Genomic DNA, 23079 nt, shown 5'->3' on the forward strand with positions numbered 1-23079 from the left:
AAATGGAACATAACATTATTGTTTCAGTGATTCCAAAAGGCTTGATTCATCTACTAAAAGGATCAAAATTCAACCCACAAACTCAGAAAATTGAAAAGCAGATATTAATAAATGGAATGGATATAAATGAATGTTCAAACAAACTGATGTGAAGCAGCACTGGGCCCACAGGTCGACCTGCAGCAGCGTCCTGCTGGAGCTCCATATGCAGCGGAACAGCCTGGAACCAGGCCTGGAGGCTGGAGAGCAGCTCTGCATCAATCACAAAGTCAAAGAAATAACCTTTAAAATCCTTCATAATATCATCCAGCTAAAAAAAAAAAAAAAAAAACATAGCAAAGATTTAAGTTTGACATAGACTACAGCTGCTGTTTCTGTGCAAATGAGATGGAAACAATACAACACCTTTTCTATCAATGTAGTTTTAATCAAACTTTTTGGACCAAAGCTGGAGGTTTTTGGGTTTTTTTGGGTTTTTTTTTTACCAAACAGAAGCTGTAAAGAGGCTGTAAAGACTCTGGCTTTCATGGAGAAGTTCTGCTCCAGCTGATGATCAGTACATCCCTTGTTTGCTGTTTCCTTTGCTTATTGTTGTTTTTCTATTTTACTATGAACGTTATTTTCGTTCACTATTTTCTCCTCTGGTGGTATAACTGGATATGTTTAATGTAATGACGTGTGAATGGTGTGTGTGTGTCTAAATGTTTGATGTTTGTTTGTACCGTTTGTATTCTATAATCTCAATTTTTAAAAATAACACTTCCGGTATGGACTTCCGGTTTGGACTAACTTCCGGTATGGACTTCCGGTTTGGGCTAACTTCCGGTATGGACTTCCGGTTTGGACTAACTTCCGGTATGGACTTCCGGTTTGGGCTAACTTCCGGCATGAACTTCCGGTTTGGACTAACTTCCGGTATGGACTTCCGGTTTGGACTAACTTCCGGTATGGACTTCCGGTTTGGGCTAACTTCCGGCATGAACTTCCGGTTTGGACTAACTTCCGGTATGGACTTCCGGTTTGGGCTAACTTCCGGTTTGGACTTCCGGTATGGATTGCAAATGGCGGCCATCGTCGAGTCTGCAGCTGGGTGCTCTTTGGGAAACGCCGCTCACTGGGTCCAGGCGACCCTCAGAGGAGCGACAGAGGTCAGATAAATAGTGTAAATGGTAAAAACACACAATGTTTTTAATACTGCTAGATTGTGAGACACACATCTTAATAAAGGCCCTCCAGAAAATAATAGTCTGCTTTTATAGAAGTGCTATGTTATTTTGCATTGTTGACATAAAATCAACACATTTAAATCATAAAATAAATAGTTTATCATCATTAAGAAATTTGCTCCTCTCAAGGACAGAAGGGCAAAATTTATGTACAAAAAGTAGTAATACAAAAGTATTGTTGCTTTTTGCACTTGTAATTTATGTAAATACAATGGTTTAAATCTTCAGTTCATGTTTGCTTTCTTTATCTTGGTTGTTTAGGGTTGTTTTGTGGCCATAAATTAGGTTTGTTTAAAAGAAATTCTGTGACTACATTCATTCATAACACGGGTTCAGGTAATGTTTGTATCAGACTGTCTGGATATATTTTGGGGACTGGTGGTGGATGAATATCTGGACAGACCCGGCGTTGTTACATCAATTACCCAGCAGGCACTTGACGTTGATTTAACGTTGGAACAATGTTGTACTCCAACGTTGGATTACCGTTGGATTATGATGCGAATATGAAAGTTGGATTTACGTTAAAACCTGACGTAGGCTTGAGGTCAACTTTCAACGTTAAACAGACGTTGGATTTGGAATAGGCTTTTTGAATGACGGGTTGACGTCAAAATCCAATGTCGGGATAACATTAACCTCCAACACTGAACAGACACTTAAAGGTATAACGGACGATTTTCTCGAAAAAGTCGAAGCCAAACGTCTGTTACTCGCTTTTTGAAAAACGTGCGTGCGCCAGACCGTCCTACCGGCTCTGCTGCTCCTACGAGCCGCTTGATGGCGTGACGCAAGCATTTCTCCAGCGTGATGGACATGTTAGAGGACCAATAGCTGAGACTCGCATCACGCCATTCATTGGCTAAAACATCGTCTATTATACCTTTAAGTCAAGGAAAAAAAAAAGCTTGAGCACACAAAACTGTAGGTCACAAATTTACTCTTTAGAATTCTTTAAACAGTGCAAATAATGACTATAAACTGTGCATATCAAACAGCATTATATAAAGCGAGCTTCTTTATCGGTCCCCTTCCACATCAGCTGAACTCCGCCTGGACTTCTTGCGTCATCAACCTGTGGGAATAAGGATACAATCATACATTAACTCAGCAATCATCCAGCGTTCCAGGGCAAGTCATGGACTCTTTAAATGGATCTGGTCGCCACATCTGTGCAAGGCTTGATTTACCTTATCTTCACAATTTTCACATGTGCACAAGTAACTGTGGTGGGGTGGCGAGTGCCTGGTGGCTCCAGCTTGTGTAGGCGGGGCCTATGGTCTGATTCTACAGGAAGTGTACAGCTGAACTAACGGCCTGCTACACATGCATCGCTTAAACTTATTGTCCATGACCTGTTTGACATTGGTTTCCATACTCGTTCCTCTGTCTACCATTGAATCTGAAATTGGAGAAAATCGGTGTTAAACAAGGTGAGTGTTCAGTGTATCCCCATGACTGTGTTACAAGATGATTCAAACAATACACACGAGAAAATGCATTGTGTTGTAGTCTTAAAGGTGCTGTAGGCAGGATTCCGCATCTCCGCCATCTTGCTTAGGGTTACCTCAGCAAGATGGCGATTTGACCCATCTAAGATGGCGATTTGAAACCCAGCACAGCCAATCCTGTCCTGTTTTCTCTGACATCACGCCCTTATGCAAGTTAGGCCCCTCCCACTTGAACGTGTGACGAACGCCCCTCGACCAATCACGGTTAGAGCCTCAGGGGCTCTTCTGATTGGTCAAAGATACCTGGAGCTGTGAGATTCCTTTTCAGCTCAGAACAGAGACAGATGGAAGCGCTGCGCCCTCGCGGTAGAGCAGTGATGCTACACTCCTAAAGGATTATCAATGGATACTCTAACATTTAATCCAAAGAAAACACAGAAAAATTAGCAGTGACTAGCAGAATCCTGCCTCCAGCAGCTTTAACATTGCCAGTAGGGTTGGGCACCGAACCGCGGTGCTTTGTTGGCACCAACCGAATGATATCAGTCCACCTCTGACCAAACACTGTTTATGATTACGGTGCTTATCTTCAGTACTTAAAAAAAAAGAAAGGAAAAAATACACCACCACAAAACTGCATCAATCCCATCCTTAGTGCACATGCAATCAGTGAGGAACGCTCAGAGGAATGCATTATTATATTATTCTCACTGCGCAAGACTTCACAACAGATATGAAACCTACCAGTTTTTGTCTTTCCTCCACCGAGTTCAGCGACTCGTCGAGACTTTAAGTTCTTCAGCTGTTGTAGCTTGTCAGGAAGAGCTGTGTCCTGCGGCCCTGATGACCTTCAGCTCCTTCAACATGTCGGATCTCCAGGAGCATCTGCGTAACTGTTCTGTGAAATCCTAAAGCAATGAAACAAATGACAATTGTAATTAATCAGAGCACAACCTACCAGCTCAGCACTTGCCCCCATTAGTTTTATTTGTTCCACTTTACTGCAGTAGAGCTCACTGGAGGGGTGTACCCTGGTCCAATGTAGAAGGCGTAGAATTTTTGGTGTGGATCTGACTCACCGGGCGGTTCCACGGGCCATCCAAACTCCACCTTCCATTGACCTCCATTCATTTTTAGACCAGGATTACACCTCATTTCCATACTTACATTTGTTTGTCAATAAAAATTGTAATACATAAAATGTTTGTATACATACTTGCTTTCACCATGTTAAGTTTCATTATGGTGGGAGTAAAGGAAAAAATGACCCTATCAGGGTGCCTGGCCTCAACACAGGCAATTTCTGATTTTTGCCAATAATTCTATTCCTGTCTGGGATTTTTTGGGCAGCCCTTCTAGGATGTCTTAGGGCACATGTGTCGAACTCAAGGCCCGTGTAACCATGCCAGCTGCTGGTGCTGGCAGGTTCAGTTCTGTCCTTTGACTCTGCGTTGTGTTTTTTTGTTTTCTTTAATAACGAGGACAGAGCCGATTGTCGAGATTTCGCCCCACGACGGCCGTTTATTGCTTCCTGCAATGACAATGAATGAAAGTGCTGGTCAGCCGTCACAATGACTCTACGGTCGGGCACAAACACAATCCCCTCAAACGTGAACAACCTCGAACTGCCTCAAAAATATATGAACAATATATACATATTTACCTGCAATGACAATGAATGAAAGTGCTGGTCAGCCGTCACAATGACTCTACGGTCGGGCACAAACACAATCCCCTGCGAGAGAATCCAAAAGTTGTAATGCTATATTATTAATTACAATAGCCACATCATTTTAAACTTTCCCAACTACAGAGCGCAAGGGGGACCCGACTCACCTCAAACGTGAACAACCTCGAACTGACGGGATCAGCGTTGATGCATGATCACGTCAGCAGGAGGAGGCGTTCAAGAGCCATCGTGCGACTCGTAGAAGTGACGGCAAGTGGAAATAATGAACTCGTTACATTCCCCCCTGCCAAATTCCACTTGCCCGTCAACAAAAGCAAAAAAAAATTGACCAGCACTCTCTTCCAAATACAGGGAACAAGGAAAGAGAAAAAAAAATATATATATATACAAACATCTACATAAGCATACAAATATCACACAGCTGAGGTAATTACATGAATAGATACAGAACTCAGTCACAAGACCACTCCCAAAGAGTCAGTATGAGGAAAAGGCTGGCCAAACCTCCACCCCACACACCGAGCAACATATGCCAGTCACATATATTATACTCTGTCGCATTCTGCACCTCAGCATGGTCACACCGACCGTACGCAACAAAATCACAAGTCAGTACAAAACTCCAACACTACAATACCCCCAGGTCTCAACACTCAAAAGGGGCAGAAAAAAAAAACAAACAAACAAAAACAAAACAAAAAAAACTATGATGCCATCTCCATCCTCTGATGCATCATTTCAATCAGTCGATTCACGGGCTTAAACAGCCGTCCAGCCCGAGACATGACACGACTCCTGGTGTCCTGAACAGTCACGGTATCCACAACCGTAGACGACTCCATCCTGGAGCAATCCAGATCTTCCACACCAGCCTCGCACGACGGGACCTTCGCAGGCTCAAGTGAGTCACGACCAAGGCCAGAACCCTCAGCTGGCTTCAGGTCATCCAACACCGAATGAGAATCAGAACAAGATGCCATATCAGCCATCAAAACAGCTGGTTCCTCATCAGCAGCTGCGACTGAACCATCCACAGTGGTTCCCCCAGTTGACGCCGATGGTAAGCCAGACACCCAAACTCTGGTTCTGTAATCAGTCGAGCCTTCGGACGCAGCCACTGATACTCCCTCCACAGCCAGATCACTCAAATCAGACAGGGATGAAACTGCCACCCCATCCTCCGATGACTGATCACACACTGGAAGGAAGTTTACTGGCAAAATAAGGTTGCGGTGGACTACCTTCTCTTGACCTGAGGAGGGATTCTGAATCCTGAAAGTGTGACTGCCCTCCTGCACCCCAGTCACCACATAAACCACATTCTCCCAACGGTCAGCAATCTTTCTTTTCCCACGCTCCCCTTTGTTCGCCAGCAAAACCCTGTCACCCAGCTCCACAGGCGCGCCCCTCACTTTCCTGTTGTACAGCTCAGCATGGCGCTGCAATTGTTTTGACGCCACCGACTGCACCACATCCATGGCTTCCTTCAGATCCTTTCTCAAAGACTGAATGTACCGATCATAATCAGTGACCTCTGGTACATCCAGCACAGAGCCAAAAATGATGTCCACAGGCAGCCTTGGGACCCGCCCAAACATCAGAAGAAACGGTGGATAGCCAGTAGTCTCGTGAACTGTACAATTGTAGGCAAAAGTGAGGGACTTCAGCACTGTGGGCCATTTCTGCTTGGCTTTTGGAGGTAAAGCCCGAATCATGTTCCCCAGGGTCCTGTTCATCCGTTCACAAGAGCCATTCCCCATTGGGTGGTAAGGAGTAGTATGTGACTTCTGAACGCCAGCGACCTCCAACAGCTCAGCGATCAAGGCACTCTCAAAGTTGGCCCCCTGATCGGAATGTATTCTCTTGGGGAACCCATAAATGAAGAAATAATTGTGCCATAATTGATGTGCCACCGCTTTGGCAGACTGATTGGGACACAAAAACGCATGAGCCAGTTTGGTAAAGTGGTCTGTCACCACCAAGACATCAAGTGATCTGTTGGAAGAGTCTTCGGCCGTCCAGAAGTCCACACACACCAGCTCAAGAGGTTCAGTTGTTCTGATGTTCTCCAATGGAGCTCTAGCCTCAGGATCCGGAGACTTTGCCACAACACACCGCCTACAGCGCCGCACATACTCCACCACATCTTTGCACAGCCCCCGCCAAAAGAACCTCTGCCTCACCAGGTACAGCGTCCGCTGTTGACCCTGGTGGCCAGCCTCATCATGAACACCTCTCAAAACTCTGACCCGCAGTGATGAAGGGACCACATACAGGTATGTTTTGTTCCTCGTCAGCACGTTCCTCGACACACGGTACAATATGCCATCTCTGACTGTCAACTTGCTCCAGTCTCCCAGGAGTCTATTGACCTCTGCTGGCTCCTTAGCCCGCTCTCTCCGTGAAGGTCTCCGCCCCCTTTTCACATAGGACAGTACTCTGCACAGCACAGGGTCAGCACACTGCTTCTCTAGAAGTTCCTCCTGTGGAATCACCTTCAAACCAGAACAATCTGGGAACTGCACAGTTTGTGGGAAGTGCGTCAGAAGAAGGGCTTGCTGACACAGCCTGGGCTCCACTCGATCATGTGCCTGAAGGGCTGCTGAGACTTCGTCAGCCTCCAGAGACCCAGCCACAACAGCTTCTGAACTCACTGCCTTGCACCCATCCACAGCCTTGTCTCCGGGATGAACAGAGCATCGGAAAGCCTCCTGCACACCATATGCACACACAGCTGCTGCTTCCGCCAGAAGGTCCCCATAGGCCACTCTGGTCAACCGATGAGACACTGTCTCCTGTGCAAACGGCTCTCGGCTCAGAGCATCAGCTACGATGTTCTGCGGCCCTGGTATATACCTGATTCCGAATGTGAAAGGTGCCAACTTTGCAATCCAACGCTGTTCACAGGTGTCCAACCGTGGCTTGGACAGAATGTAGGTCAGAGGGTTGTTATCCGTCCAAACAGTGAAAGCGTGTCCTCTCAGCCAGTGGTGAAACTTATCACACACGGCCCATTTCAGTGCAAAAAATTCCAACCGATGCGCTGGATACTTTGACTGGGCATGGCTGAGGGACTTGCTTGCGAATGCAATAGGTCTGGCGGTAGACCCCCCCTCTGGAACCTGTGACAGAACTGCCCCAAGTCCGCTTGTTGACGCATCAACAGACAGCAGAAATGGCTTCTCAAAATCTGGGTGTGCCAGAAGAACCTGATCCAACAGGGCCCGCTTTAATTGGTTGAAGGACTGACTACACTCCTCAGTCCAGTCACCTGCACGGAGCACCCTCCTTTCTTTGAGGGGCCTCCTCCCCTTTCCACGGGGTCCCTTCACATTCGATGCCAGTTCAAACAGCGGCTTAGCCAGTGACGAACAACCCTCAATAAACTGTTGGTAGAACACCACCATGCCCATAAAAGACCGGATCTTCCGCGGAGACGGGATATCTGACTGGTCCTCCATCAAATCCGCTTCAGTCAATGATGTAATGGCGGCTATTTTCTCTGGGTCTGAGCTAATGCCATCTGCCGTCACAATGTGCCCCAGAAATTTCACCGATCTCCTCAGAAAATGACATTTCTTCGGGGCCAACTTCAAGTTGTTAGCGCTGAGCCGCCTGAAGACCATTTCAAGCCTCTCCAATGCCAAAGCCTCAGTGGGGGCAAACACCAACACATCATCAAGGTAACACAGAAGACTGAGGAAGTTCTGATCACCAAACACGCTCAGCATCATTCTCATGAATGTCGCCGGGCTATTGCACAGCCCCTGCGGCATCCTGTTGTACTCGTACAAGCCAAAAGGGGACGTGAATGCCGTGTACCTCCGGTCAGCCTCGTGTACTTCAACATTATAATACCCCGACGTGAGGTCCATAGTTGAAAAGAAGGCGTTGCCACCCAATGCTGCCAAGGCATCTGAAGGATGCGGGAGAGGATGTGCATCTTTGACTGTCCTGGCATTGAGCCAACGGAAGTCGTTACAGATTCTTAGATCTCCCGACTTTTTCCAGACCAAAACAAGCGGTGATGCAAAGTCACTGCTGGATTTACGGATGATCTCTTTCTCTTCCATCTCGTCCAGTACTTGCCGCAGCTTCTCATACTGTGTGGGTGGGACACGCCTGCACGGGAGCCGGAATGGCTTCTCATCAACCACCTTAATCCGGTGACAACAACCAGTCGCCTTCCCACAGTCCAGCTTGTCTCTTGAGAAGATCGACTGGAACTGTGAGATGAGACCAACCAACTTCTCCTTCCCAGCTTGCGACACCTCACACGAGTCAATGTCAATATCTGACAATCCCATTGCATGCAATGATGCATTCAGAGGGTCAGCATGACCCTCCATTCTCAAAGGTGGATGGTGATCGGGAAGACTGGAAACGTCAGTGACCAGGCTATGGGCATCAGCACCCACACCTGAGATCTCAACAGACATCTGCACAGACTGTCTGACTGTAGCACCAGTGCCAGTGGACAACTCCGCCTCACATAAGCTCTCCAATGTAGTACATGCATACACATCAGCCAGCTTGGCATTTCTCTTTAAGGTCACATGTCTGTCAAAGGGGTTAACAACTTTAATTGGCAGCCACCCATCAACTCTCAGAACTGCAACCGTTCTGCCCACCATCACTGATCTGGGACCCGACCCAGCACTGGTAGGTTCCAACATCACAGTACTGCCAGCAAGCATGTCACCTCCACCACGCAATTTACCCCATACCAGGTGCTCAGTCAGCGGCTCCAGTGTAATGGCTCTTTTGGTTGTTGCAGTACCAATTTTGTCTGGCAGGTCTTCTGTGCCCTCCTCTACCCCAGCCAACAGACTGAACAGCTTCCTCACAGGGCTGCCATCATCTCCGGGAGTGGAGGCTCCATCAGCCACACTCTGTCTTGACTTCAACTGGTGAACCAAGCAGCGCAGCATGTTACTGCCCAAAATGATGTCATCATTCTGGCCGTCAACCACCAAGACCGGGACAGTCATACTGCAGCCATAAATTTCCACCTCTAGTTCGCACAAACCAGATGGTACTGTTTTGGAACCACCACAGCCCACCAGAACCACATCAGTGGAGTCCAAAACATCTCCTGTCAAGACATCACATTCACAAAGTCGGGGAATTACAGCAGAGCTCAATGTACAGACCATGGAACCACTATCTATCATGGCTCTCACTGGTAATTTACCACCCAAGATCACAGTCTCATAAAACAGATCGTCATGCGATTTCAATCTCTGAATGTTTTGGAGAACCGGTCTACGCCCCAGGACTCTCTCCTCGCACACACTCTGATAAACAGACTCCAAATCACCCTCACTGTCTGTACACACTGGGGGCTCACCCTCTGGCCCAACATTTTCCCCCTCTGAATGTCGGCCACTTAGTTTCCCTCCATCTGAGCCGCCAAACCCGCGGCCGTCTGAGTGCTGGGTGGAGCTTTGGGACAGGCTGCACGTGAATGATCAGGTGAGTAGCAGCCGAAGCACAATCGATCCATTCTGCAATGGTAGTGAGTTGTGTGTGCTTGATCACCACAGATAGCACAGGGAGCAGCCACCCTGCTCCTTGGTGCTGGACTGAGGCGAGTGCGAGTTCCCACTCCACCCAACACGTCATTACTCCGCGACTGCTGATCCAGCACCTTCTCCAGCATGTTCACTATGCGGTCAAGCCTGTCAACGGAGTCATCAGAACGTCGCACCTCCGGCGGCTGCGCTGTAGCCACAGCCCGCGGCAACTGCTGCACACATGAGCTCACTTCCTGCTGCTGCTGACGAGCTGGGGCCGGAGCGGGCATCCTGACACCAGACACCTGTGTACTGCCCCTGCGGTGCTCCACAAGCCGCTCATGCACCTCTGCAACAGACCACTGAGACAGAGGTTTACACTTGAAAATCAGTGACAGTTCTGGATCGGGGCAGTGTCTGATAAACATGGCTGTCAAGTCATGAGGCAAAAACTCAAATGATTTACTCTGTTTCTTAAGGCAGTCTTGTGTCATGTCCATTGCTCTGTTCAACCGCAGCCAGTAATCAAAGGGATCCTCACCCTCCTTTGGCAATGTAGCATAAAAATCAGCCAGAGGCAATTCAGAAGAAACTGTTCCACTGAAGTGTTGTGCCAGAATCTCAAAAACAGGATCTGGGCCTCCAGACAGGGATACATGTGGTTTACTGCGAACGCCCACTTTAACAACTTCCCGCGCCCTCCCACTGAGCTTATTCAGCACTTCTTCGGCTTGTTCAGCAACTGGAACCCCTTTCTTCTTCAGGTAAGCCAACATCATTTCCTCCCACTCCTGAACAGTGTGTTCATCACGACCATCCCCTCTGAATCCAACAGGCTCTTTAACCTCAGGTTTTATCACCACATTCAACAGCGATGGATCAAAAGCTGTGTTACCTGCTGGACTCGCAGAACTAGGTCCCAACCCGGTACCCAAACGAGACTCCAGGCATGCAGCGATGCTTTCACCTATGGAGAGGCCAATCTGCGCTGCCACACCAGCCAAGTACTGGTCTGATGCCTCACCCCCTTTTGGAAGCTGTGTTTGACACATGCCATGATCCACGCTGCTGGAAGCACCATCATTTTCCTCCAGAATCCTCACACCAAGTCCTGGTGTGGGGGCCACCGGGGAGAGCAAAAATGTACCTCTGCCCCTGCCAACCTGCCGAAGTGGGGTAGACGTCACTGTACCCCGCCCCCTTCCAAAAAACAAACTTTTATCCATCCTGCACAAACAATACAACAGCCCTTATATGAGGAAATAACCAACAAATAAAACACTGGTAAATGAGGGAAGAAAAAAAAAATTTCAATGAGGTTACCACACAAAATCAAACATTCATGAGCATCTCAAAACATCACTGTAGACCCAGGCTGTTTAACCAGGTAGTAGGAGAAAACGCCACAATTTCTTATACAACACTGCCCCCTAGTGGTGTAATGTGTACCGCAGCCAGAGCAGAAAAGACGCTTCCTCAATCCAGCCGCCCGGACACGCAGCGCCGCCACCTGCGCTGATCCGCCGTGCAGTCTCTGACCACGCCACCGAGCTTCGCGGCTCTTCACACCGCGGAAACGTCCACCACACAGCGCTGGCTCCACTTCGCGGGCTTTTCTGTCCGAGCGCGCTTCACACCAGACGGGGCGGAGTCCACTGCGCGGGCTTTCCTCCACCGTCTGCAACCCTCCAAGGAATAGATGGCGCCCGGTTCGGACGCAAAAAACAGCTGAACGGGTCACGGCACCAGTGTAACCATGCCAGCTGCTGGTGCTGGCAGGTTCAGTTCTGTCCTTTGACTCTGCGTTGTGTTTTTTTGTTTTCTTTAATAACGAGGACAGAGCCGATTGTCGAGATTTCGCCCCACGACGGCCGTTTATTGCTTCCTGCAATGACAATGAATGAAAGTGCTGGTCAGCCGTCACAATGACTCTACGGTCGGGCACAAACACAATCCCCTCAAACGTGAACAACCTCGAACTGCCTCAAAAATATATGAACAATATATACATATTTACCTGCAATGACAATGAATGAAAGTGCTGGTCAGCCGTCACAATGACTCTACGGTCGGGCACAAACACAATCCCCTGCGAGAGAATCCAAAAGTTGTAATGCTATATTATTAATTACAATAGCCACATCATTTTAAACTTTCCCAACTACAGAGCGCAAGGGGGACCCGACTCACCTCAAACGTGAACAACCTCGAACTGACGGGATCAGCGTTGATGCATGATCACGTCAGCAGGAGGAGGCGTTCAAGAGCCATCGTGCGACTCGTAGAAGTGACGGCAAGTGGAAATAATGAACTCGTTACACCCGCACTTTACATGTGGCCCGCGGACACCTAATTCAACGACTGTTAATACATTGACAGCCATGGATTAATTCTTTCTAATGCTGATGTAACCCGCTAGTCAGGTACAAGCGAGACCAGCGGGCTAGTGGGCCAATGTTCCGGGTTCCAAGGAGGCAGGAGATACGGGACGATCCATGAAATATCAATTAGTAGTTGGAGTCGGAGATGAAGTTTTTACACAACAAACTGTATTCAAAAACCATCACATAATAACATTAAAGGAAACTTATCAGCCGGAAACTCCAATGAAGACAAAACCATTTCAACCAATAATCACCACAAAGGTGGAAAAGCTGCACAAATGTGCTCAAGTTCAAAAGTTCAAATCCTGGTTCCTTGACAGGAAAAGAGATCCTGAGATCGAGTTCAGCGAAGTTCAATAAAGTTCAGTCAAGTTCCTTGGGGTGGTGTTGTCAGTTCTCTCATCCAGTTCAGGAGTTTTGGTTTTGTCGGTCAGCGGTGTTAGTCAAAGTCTGGTCTGTGTCGGGGTTTGAAAGTCACCGGTTCGAGGGTCCTACCGGCTCTAGGGTGCATCAAAATACACATTTCCAGAACATTGGTTTGATTGGGTGCTAAACGTGTTTCCATCCATGCAAAAACAATACATACAAAATATTGAAGCGATATGAGGTGATTTAGAGGTGGAACGGTGCGTCTGATTTTATGGCATAAGGGGGTAACAGGAACTGTGTCCCTTCACTCTGGCCTGCTGGCACACGGCCTGCTGTTTAGTGTGTGTGTGTGTGTGTGTGTGTGTGTGTGTGTGTTCTTGTATTTCTATCCTTGTTGGGGCCAAATGTCCCCACAAGGATAGCAAAACGTGGAACGACGTGCCTTGTGGGACCTTTTTCCGGTCCTAAGTAGGAGAAACAGTGTTTTCTTGACCATGTTGTTGTTACTGAAAAAAGTAAAAGGTCAAAAACATTTCTTTAGGGTTAGGCTTTGTTGTGGTGTGGGTTAGGGTTAGGGTAAGGGTCAGGGTTAGGGGCTAGACATGAATGGGAGTCAATGGACGGTCCCCACGAGGATAGAAATACAAGACTGTGTGTGTGTATGTTTGGGGGTCCCGTCAGGAACCCGGGGCAAACAGGACCAGGCATCTCGGACCACGCTGCAGGACCCGGACCGTGAGCGCTCGGGTCCACCAGGTCCAGCTGGTCCACCAGGTCCAGCGGGTCCACCAGGTCCAGCGGGACCACCAGGTCCAGCGGATCCACCAGGTCCAGCGGGTCCACCAGGTCCAGCGGGACCACCAGGTCCAGCGGGTCCACCAGGTCCAGCGGGTCCACCGGGTGAGACGGGACGGTGTTCCGGGTCAGAGCGCTGTGTTCAGCTGAAGCATCAAACCTGTTTCCCTCAGGAAGTGCTTCCACTTCTCCACTGAGCGCCGCCTCAGCACCATGGAGAGTTCTGGTCTGGACGGCCCGGTTCTGTCTGGGCTGGGACAGCCGGGCTCCTCTGAGGGGACAGGGGAACCGTTTGGACTTGAGTCCACGGCGGGTCCACCAGTCAGGTCCAGTCCCGGTCGGGGTTTGAGACCCGCTGGTTTGGATCCCGGTTCGTGCCCTCCTGCGCCCCCCGGTGGTCACATGACAGAAGGATCAGTGGCTCCTCCAGCATCCAGGTTCTGCAGGAGAACCGGTCCAGGCCCGCAGCACCGGACCACAGTGGACCCGGAAACCCAGCTGGAGCCAGGACCGGAACTGCAGACTGCAGCAGAACTCTGAGGGGGTCAGGGGCGTCCCGGGGGTCTGGAGTCCGGTCCCGAGGGGGTTCAGGGGAGCAGAGACACGAGCCAGTCTGGGAAGAACCAGCCCACCGTCCCAGAACCCTCTGGAGACTCTCCAGGTCTGGAGGTGCAGGAGGCCTGTCCCAGGACCAGCTCCACTCCCAGACCCAGGAAGCAGGACCTAGATCAGGATCGGGCAAGGGACCAGGCTCAGGACCGGGCTCAGGACCGGGATCAGGACTGGGATCAGGACTGGGATCAGGACTGGGATCAGGACTGGGATCAGGACCGGGATGAGGACTGGGATCAGGACCAGGCTCAGGACTGGGATCAGGACTGGGATCAGGACTGGGATCAGGACCGGGATCAGGACTGGGATCAGGACCGGGCTCAGGACTGGGATCAGGACTGGGATCAGGACTGGGATCAGGACCGGGCTCAGGACTGGGATCAGGACTGGGATCAGGACTGGGATCAGGACTGGGATCAGGACCGGGATCAGGACTGGGATCAGGACCGTGATCAGGACTGGGATCAGGACCGGGATCAGGACCGGGATCAGGACCGGGATCAGGACTGGGATCAGGACCGGGATCAGGACCGGGATCAGGACTACGATCCGGACCGGGATCAGGACCGGGATCAGGACTGGGATCAGGACTGGGATCAGGACCGGGCTCAGGACTACGATCCGGACCGGGATCAGGACCGGGATCAGGACTGGGATCAGGACTGGGATCAGGACCGTGATCAGGACTGGGATCAGGACCGGGATCAGGACCGGGATCAGGACTACGATCCGGACCGGGATCAGGACCGGGATCAGGACCGGGATCAGGACCGTGATCAGGACTGGGATCAGGACCGGGATCAGGACCGGGATCAGGACTACGATCCGGACCGGGATCAGGACCGGGATCAGGACTGGGATCAGGACTGGGATCAGGACCAGGATCAGGAGGCGCTGCCACTGGTGGGATCCACAGGAACGCTGGTGCAGCGGTCTGGAGGGGGGGCCGGTCTGAGACAGAGTCCGTGTGAAGAGGGGGGCTCAGGGACGTGGTCCAGGACTCGGTGCAGGGGGGGGGGGACTCTGCCCTGTGGTCTGAGCTACGTTTGGTGTAGACCACGCCCCCTGCAGGTGAAGGAGCTCAGGTAATCAGCTGCTTCCCACCTGAAGCCACGCCCACTCACCTGAAGCCACGCCCACTCACTTGAAGCCACGCCCACTCACCTGAAGCCACGCCCCCTGAAGAAAAGCAAAGCAGGAAGAAGACAAAAATAAATGTGGAGGGGCCGGACAGAAACACAGCGCTCCCAAAGCCCCGAAGTCAGAGGCGTCCGTCCCCCCAGGAGAGAGACTGTACGGCGGCGGCAGATCGAGACGGCCCGTCTCCAGGGGACGGCCCGTCTCCAGGGGACGGCCCGTCTCCAGGGGACGACCTGTCTCCAGGGGACGGCCCGTCTCCACGGGACGACCCGTCTCGACAGGATGACCCGTCTCCAGGGGACGACCCGTCTCCAGGGGACGACCCGTCTCCACGGGACGACCCGTCTCCACGGGACGACCCGTCTCGACAGGATGACCCGTCTCCAGGGGACGACCCGTCTCCACCGGACGACCCGTCTCCAGGGGACGACATGTCTCCACAGGATCGTCCAGAAGGTCAAACTGCTGCCGTCTTGAAAAATGGCCGCCATCTTGGATTTTTGGACAGCCAGCCGACTGGTCGGACCAATCAGCTCTAAAGAACCATCTGAGCGGATCAGAGGGGGCGGGGCTTAGTGGAGCTTCCACCAATCACTGATCAGCAATACAAACGACTGAGAGCTGTTCTCCCGACCAGAACCATCAAGAACTGGATCGTCCAGACCTCCTGGGAGGTGGTCCAGACCTCCTGGGAGGTGGTCCGGACCTCCTGGGAGGTGGTCCGGACCTCCTGGGAGGTGGTCCGGACCTCCTGGGAGGTGGTCCGGACCTCCTGGGAGGTGGTCCGGACCTCCTGGGAGGTGGTCCGGACCTCCTGGGAGGTGGTCTGAGTGAAGACATCCTGGTTCCTGTTCTCACTGCAGGACTCGGACCACCAGAGACAGTTTTGAGTCAGCGGATCCAGGTCCTGCAGCCGGGGGTCTGCAGTGGGACCAGACTGGTTCCTGGGCTCGAGTCCCTCTCAGTGTCCCTGTCTGGAGTGGAGTGGTGTGTGGTTGTGTGTGTGTGTGTGTGTGTGTGTGTGTGTGTGTGTGTGTGTGTGTTTTAGTTATTTTACTTTGAAACGTCTCTTCAGCAGAGAGAGTCTGATCTGAGGTGTTCAGTGGAGGAGAGGCTGAGCCCCCCCCCCCCCCCCCCCCCCCCCCCCCCTCCTCCTCCGGTCCCCGGGACTCTCGCTCCGTGTCTCTCAGATGCGAGTTCCTCGTGCGTCCCCGGTCCGGCTCCATGTCTTATCCTCAGGGTTTCCTCTTCCAGCCCCCGGTGGCCCCGGTGCCCCCCCTGGCCCTGCACTCCCCCTGCCCGCCCCTGGGCTCCGGGGTCATCCTGGGACCGGGACCGGGGTCGGGATCCTCCAGCGGATCCGCCTTCGCTCCGTACTGCGGCTCCGCCGCGTCGCACCTGCCGCACGGAGAGCCGCGCGCCGCCGCCGCGCTCAGCTGCTTCATGGTGAGTGTCCTGCTGCCCGGGGCGCCCGGGTCCGGGTCCGGTTCTGACTCTGGTTCTGGGTCCGGGTCCGGGTCTAGGTTCGGTTCTGACTCTGGTTCTGGGTCTGGATCTAGTGCTGATCTGCGTTAAACCGGTGCGTAAAAAGATTCTTCCATCAACTAGAAACGCGTTACAGCAGAAACGCGACGCGTAAAGAGACTTTTCTACATTTTATAAACTTCTACCGGAACCAAAACATTCCAACTTTAACCACGAAGCGCTTTAAAACCACCGAGACCCGCAGACCGGGATCCGTAAACCGGGGAGAGAAACCCCTCCTGGAGGACCGGATCCTCCCGATTCTCACTTTAACTTCAGCGGAGAGCAGACTCTCCGCGGCGCTCCTTTTTCCGTTTCTATTCTGCTTTTTATTCCTCATTTCTTTCTCTTGACTCTCGTCTTTTCCAGCGGTTCGGATTAAACGTTTCTCTTCGTCATTAAAGTAGAGTTTTAATCAGGACCGGAGACGCAGCAGCGGGCGGATTAAACCCGGTTTGTTTGTTTTTTCAGCCTTTATTTAACCGCGTTAGTCTCGTTAAGGAGCAGCGGGAGGAACGCCAGGAACGGAACAGCTGCCGCGCGCACATCTGCAGCGCGAGACGCGGAGAGACGCGGGGACACGGAGAGACGCGGGGAGACGCGGGGAGACGGAGACACGCCGGGAGACACGCACAGTCCCGGGGAGCCGCTGCAAACTATGAGATCTAAAATCAGTCTAGAACATATAACATAATAGAGTATTTATTATTAGTAATGAAGTAATTATCATGATATAATAATTTTAATAATTATTATCATTATATATTATTATTATAATTATTATTACTAATTGTAATTAAGAATTATTATTATGCTACAATATAATTATTATTAAAATAATATAATAATCTATGTACACTGAGATACACTGATACACTATGTGTGTGTGTATATATACACAGGGCTGTCACTTTAGTGCATTAATTAGATTAATTGATTACACTAAAAATATTAATCTCAGATTAATAATAGCACACTTGAGTGAATTCAATGTGAATGGAACTGATGTCTTATTTAGAGGCATGTTTCACTGTAGTATTTATTTTGAATTGCTGTATTAAGTTAGTTTTAGTCTTCGTTTTGAATTCAGTTTGCTTCAGTGGATCTTTGAGACTCAGCTTTATTTTATTTCAGATTTTTTTTTATCAATATTTGTGCTGCATTTTTGAATAGAGCACCAGGCCGAATAGGTTTGCTGGGATGTACTTAAACTGTTTCTTCTTTTGAATTTCTTTAACGAAACACACTGAAGTGTTGTTTGAGTTTCCTGATGGGGCTCAGAGTTTGTTCTGGACGAGAGTCCGGACTGAGCTTCAGTCATCACCAGCAGCAATGTGCATTTCAGATCTTCTCTTCTCGCTGTTTTCATCTGATGAGTCGTGACTACAGTTCTGTAACGTCCCTGAATTTGAATTCTTCACTTGGGGACCTGAAGCAGATATGAGATTAAAATGTGATTAATTACAATAATTAATTACAAATTCTGTAATTAATTACATTAATTTTTTGGATTGCATGACAGCACTAATACATATACGTGTGTGTGTGTGTGTGTGTGTGTGTGTGTGTGTGTGTGTGTGTGTGTGTGTGTGTGTGTATTTATATAAAATCACCTTCTTTATTGAAAACGGTGAAAAGGGCGGAGGAGGAGTTTGGAGTTTTGGGAGAAGTGATTTCAGGAGTCTGTGCTGAAACTGCTCCTCTGCTTCCCTGCAGGCTCCGCCCTCCTCCTCCTCCTCCTCCTCCTCCTCCTCCTCCTCCTCCTCCTCCTCCTCCTCCTCCTCCTCCTCCTCTTCCTCCTGTCTGCAGTACCACCCGTTCTACCCGCCGTACGGAGAGCCCGGCTACCGGAAGAGCGCCACGCGGGACGCCACGGCCACGCTGAAGGCCTGGCTGACGGAGCACCGGCGGAACCCGTACCCCACCAAGGGCGAGAAGGTGCTGCTGGCCGTGGTGACCCGGATGAGCCTGACCCAGGTCTCCACCTGGTTCGCCAACGCCCGGCGCCGCCTCAAGAAGGAGGGCCGGGCCCGCCCCCCCAGCGAGGACGAGGAGGACGAGGAGGAGGACGCAGGTGAGGGGGGAGGGGGGAGGGGGGGGGAGGAGGGAGGTGAGGGGGGGGGGGGGGCCTTGTCCTGGTGTCAGTACTGGTCCTGGTCCTGGACTGGGTCTCGGTCCCTGTCCTGTGGTCTCTAACCGGTTCTCCTCTCTGTCCTGCAGAGCCTCGCCGCCCGTCGGCGCTTCGGGGGGGCGGAGCCTCAGAGCGGGGGGGCGGAGCCTCAGAGCACGGCTTCAGTGATCTGAACCTTCAGGACTCCAGAACCAACATGTCGGACCACATGTTGGTCCGCAGCGCCCCGTCGGGGGCCCCCCCTTCTGGCCCTACCTGGTCTGGCCCCCCCCGATCCGGGCCCCCCCCTGCGGAGCCGCTTCGGGAGGCGTCTCCGTCCAAAGTGCTGCTGGAGTCCTGTGGAGCCACGCTGGACCGGAACCAGAACCGGAACCCGAAACCCAAACTGTGGTCCCTGGCAGAGATGGCCACCTCGGGGGCCCCGGCCACCTCGGGGGCTCCGGCCACCTCGGGGGCTCCGGCCACCTCGGGGGCCCCAGCCACCTCGGGGGCCCCGGCCACCTCGGGGGCCCCGGCCACCTCGGGGGCCCCAGCCACAGGAAGCAGAGACTCGTCTGGGGGGGAGGGGGCGGGGCCACGGACCACCGTCCCACACCTGTACTTCCCCTCCACCCCCGTCCCCGGATACTCCAGCTACGGCCCCGGGGGGCCCCGGACCGCTGCTGGGGGGCCCCTGAGCGGCGGCGGCCCCGGGGGGCCCCTTGTGGGTCTACAGCAGACGCTGCAGCAGCAGGCGGTGGTCCGGGACCGGGACCGGGACCGGGACCGGGACCGGGGGCTCTACGGCCTGCCGGCGTCTCACGGACTTCAGAGAGGAGCCGCCAACCTGTAGAGACTGAGACCAGGACCAGGCCTGGACCAGGCCCGGACCGGGACCCGGACCGGGACCGGGTCCAGGACCCTCTAAACTCCACACTGACTGTTTTCTACGCTCTCCAGACTTTTTGTCGGAACTCTGCAAACCAATAAATGTAGTTTTTCTAAAACTGCTGGAAACAAACGTTTTCTGTCAAAATAAAAGAAATAAAGAAAAAAAGAAGGAAAACAAACATAAAATAAACAAAACAACAAACGGGTGAAAGACTCTAAATAAACAGACTGAACAGGAAAAGACCGAACTGGATAGAAATTAGAAATAAAGAAGAACCACAGAGGAAATCAGCTGCTGGTTGAACCGGCGAGACGACGGAGGAGATCCTGGACCGAGGCCAACACAACGGAGTCAGTGAAACGTTTCTGCTCTGCAGACCATCACGAGAATACAAGACGGCTCCGATTATAAGACGACTATTTTTCAAATATCATTTTGTGAAAATAAAAATATGTTGAAGACAATCAGGTTCCTCAGAAAACAACTTTTTTATTGTTCAATTATTCTGGGAAAACTCACAACAGAGAAAACATTTGAAGTGATTTAAGATCCAGAGATATTACTGCAGCTTTAAAGAACAACTACATTCTCTTTCTCAGAATCTGAGGCTGAGACTCAAAGGTTCAAACTGCATTAATGATGGAAAAGACTCCAGAAGCATCAGGTTCCGGTTCTGTTCAGCTTCAGGAGCTTTAATGATTCCGTCTGATAAATCCTGGCAGCAGTTTGTTGACTCTGCGGCGTTGAACCATCAGTTTAATCTTCTCCTCTGCTGTTTGCTCACTGGTCCAGAGTTCCAGATGCTTCCTTCCAGATGGAACCTTCCAGTTCTCCTCAGATCACTGTGACGCTTCCTGGTCTCCGGTACTTTGGCTCCATCTAGTGGTGCAGATGTGTAACGACAGTCTGGTCCTCCATGACAGAACCACCGGTTTGAGAAAACCGGTTCGGGAAAAAAATATCGTCTTATATTCAGGCCAATACGGTAATTCAAGCAACAAACTGTCCAGAGAGAAAAACATACTGACGTGTTTTATTTATTCAATCAAATCTGCGAAATTAATCTCTCAAAGTGCCTGAGAAAAAAAAAACCTGCTAAAATCAGCTAAACTGATCCACGAAGAGCCAAGCAGGTGCAAACAAATCACTCCAAACAGGAAGAAACTCAGAGTTCAGTGAATCGTCCAGATTCTGGACTGAATCCAGAGACGACGTCACTTCAGCAGAAAACACGAAACTCCCAGAGAGCGAGGAGTGAGAGTAACGCTGAGGCCCGGCGTCTCTGACTGACTGACGACCTGGAACTAAAACTAACCCAAGCTGAGTGACCGGCTCACCCTGACTAACTGGGACTAACTGGGACTAACTGGGACTAACTGGGACTAACAGGAACAAACTGGAACGGTTCACAGAAGACGATCCAAAACATTCAGACCACTGTCAGCAAGAGCGACGACAAAAATACACAAAATATGTAAACAAATCAGGAAAAGAGAAGTTTATAAGAAGAGAAGCAAGAAAATGGTGTGTGTGTGTCTGTGTGTGTGTGTGTGTGTGTGTGTGTGTGTGTGTGTGTGTCTGTCTGTCTGTCTGTGTGTGTGTGTGTGTGTGTCTGTGTGTGTGTCTCTGTCTGTCTGTGTGTGTGTGTGTGTGTGTGTGTGTGTGTGTGTGTGTGTGTGTCTGTGTGTGTGTGTGTGTGTGTGTGTGTGTGTGTGTCTCTGTCTGTCTGTCTGTCTGTGTGTGTGTGTGTGTGTGTGTGTGTGTGTGTGTGTGTCTCTGTCTGTCTGTCTGTCTGTGTGTGTGTGTGTGTGTGTGTGTGTGTGTGTGTGTGTCTCTGTCTGTCTGTCTGTCTGTGTGTGTGTGTGTGTGTCTGATCTGCTGGAGTGTTTTCCTCTGCGCGGTGCGTTCAGGGTCGGCCCTCAGAGTGGGAGATTCTCCTGCTAACGAGCTGGAATCTTTTAAAGAGGAGAATCGACCGGCAGAGGATCAATACTCCCGGCTGCACTGAGGCATGATGGGAAATAAAGCGGTCAGACCGAGTGCGGGTCGGAGAGTCAGCGGCTGTTAAACAGATGACTAACAAACAAATACACAACACAAACACACAAAACACACAAACAAAACATGAACATGTCCTCTGAGCCCAAGAAACACAAACTGAGCACACACCACACACACACTTCACACAACACACACCACACACACACACACGCACACACACACACAGACACACACACACACGCACACACACACACGCACACACACACACACACACAGTCTTGTATTTCTATCCTTGTGGGGACCGTCCATTGACTCCCATTCATGTCTAGCCCCTAACCCTGACCCTTACCCTAACCCTAACCCACACCACAACAAAGCCTAACCCTAAAGAAATGTTTTTGACCTTTTACTTTTTTCAGTAACAACAACATGGTCAAGAAAACACTGTTTCTCCTACTTAGGACCGGAAAAAGGTCCCCACAAGGCACGTTGTTCCACGTTTTGCTATCCTTGTGGGGACATTTGGCCCCAACAAGGATAGAAATACGAGAACGCGCGCACACACACACACACACCACACACACACACACACACACACACACACACACACACACACACACACACACACACACACACACACACACACACACACAGACCGTTCAAACTAACCTTCAAAACAAACAAGACCAAACCACAAGACCTCTGAACAAAGACACAATGAGCACATACTTCTACACACACACATACACACACACACTGTAAAACACACACTACTTAATGTAAAACACACACCGCTTGCTGTAAAACACACACTTCTTGTAAAAGACACACTTTGTAAGAAACACACTACTTCCTGTAAAACACACACTACTTCCTGTAAACCACACACTACTTCCTGTAAAACACACACTACTTCCTGTAAACCACACACTACTTCCTGTAAAACACACACTACTTCCTGTAAACCACACACTACTTCCTGTAAAACACACACTACTTGCTGTAAAACACACACTACTTCCTGTAAACCCCACACCGAGCTGACAGCCTCTCACGCCGCCTGCTGCTGATGACCAGGGCCCCGGAGCGCTGAGGACGCTGCTCGCTCATGCCTTTGCTGTTTGTGCACATGTTTGTTTTCAGGCGCTGGAGGACCCGAGCAGCTTTCTAACCTGCTCTGACGCTGCGCTTCGTGTTCTCTGGCCTGTTCTCCGTGCTGCTGCTCAGAGAGAACCAAGCGGATTGTTGTTCTCTGTAACGCTGACAGTGAAGACCGGTTTCATTCTATTGATCCGTTTATCTGCCGTTCATGTTTCTGTCTGGACCTCATTGCTTTATCGTCCATCTGTCCGTCTGTCCATCCATCGTC

At 50.7% G+C, this 23079-nt stretch overlaps 1 protein-coding gene across 1 annotated transcript; it reads left to right on the top strand.

Annotated features, from left to right (window-relative positions):
• The first annotated feature begins 16407 nt into the window (after positions 1-16407).
• LOC115392386 (iroquois-class homeodomain protein IRX-5-like) lies at positions 16408-19670 on the top strand. The gene is made up of 4 exons (XM_030096978.1): positions 16408-16628; positions 18471-18781; positions 18928-19541; positions 19650-19670. The coding sequence occupies exons 1-4, from the start codon at positions 16408-16410 to the stop codon at positions 19668-19670; spliced, it is 1167 nt and encodes a 388-aa protein (XP_029952838.1).
• Positions 19671-23079: the final 3409 nt, after the last annotated feature.

Source organism: Salarias fasciatus, chromosome 7 (assembly GCF_902148845.1).
Source record: "Salarias fasciatus chromosome 7, fSalaFa1.1, whole genome shotgun sequence".
In the NCBI taxonomy this organism is placed as follows: domain Eukaryota; kingdom Metazoa; phylum Chordata; class Actinopteri; order Blenniiformes; family Blenniidae; genus Salarias; species Salarias fasciatus.

Coding starts and splice junctions, on each gene's coding strand:
- LOC115392386 (XM_030096978.1), top strand. CDS start 16,408: ATGTCTTATCCTCAGGGTTTCCTCTTCCAGCCCCCGGTGGCCCCGGTG. Junction 16,629..18,470: donor GCCGCGCTCAGCTGCTTCAT/GGTGAGTGTCCT, acceptor CTCCTCCTCCTC/CTCCTCCTCCTCCTCCTCCT. Junction 19,542..19,649: donor GCGGCCCCGGGGGGCCCCTT/GTGGGTCTACAG, acceptor CACGGACTTCAG/AGAGGAGCCGCCAACCTGTA.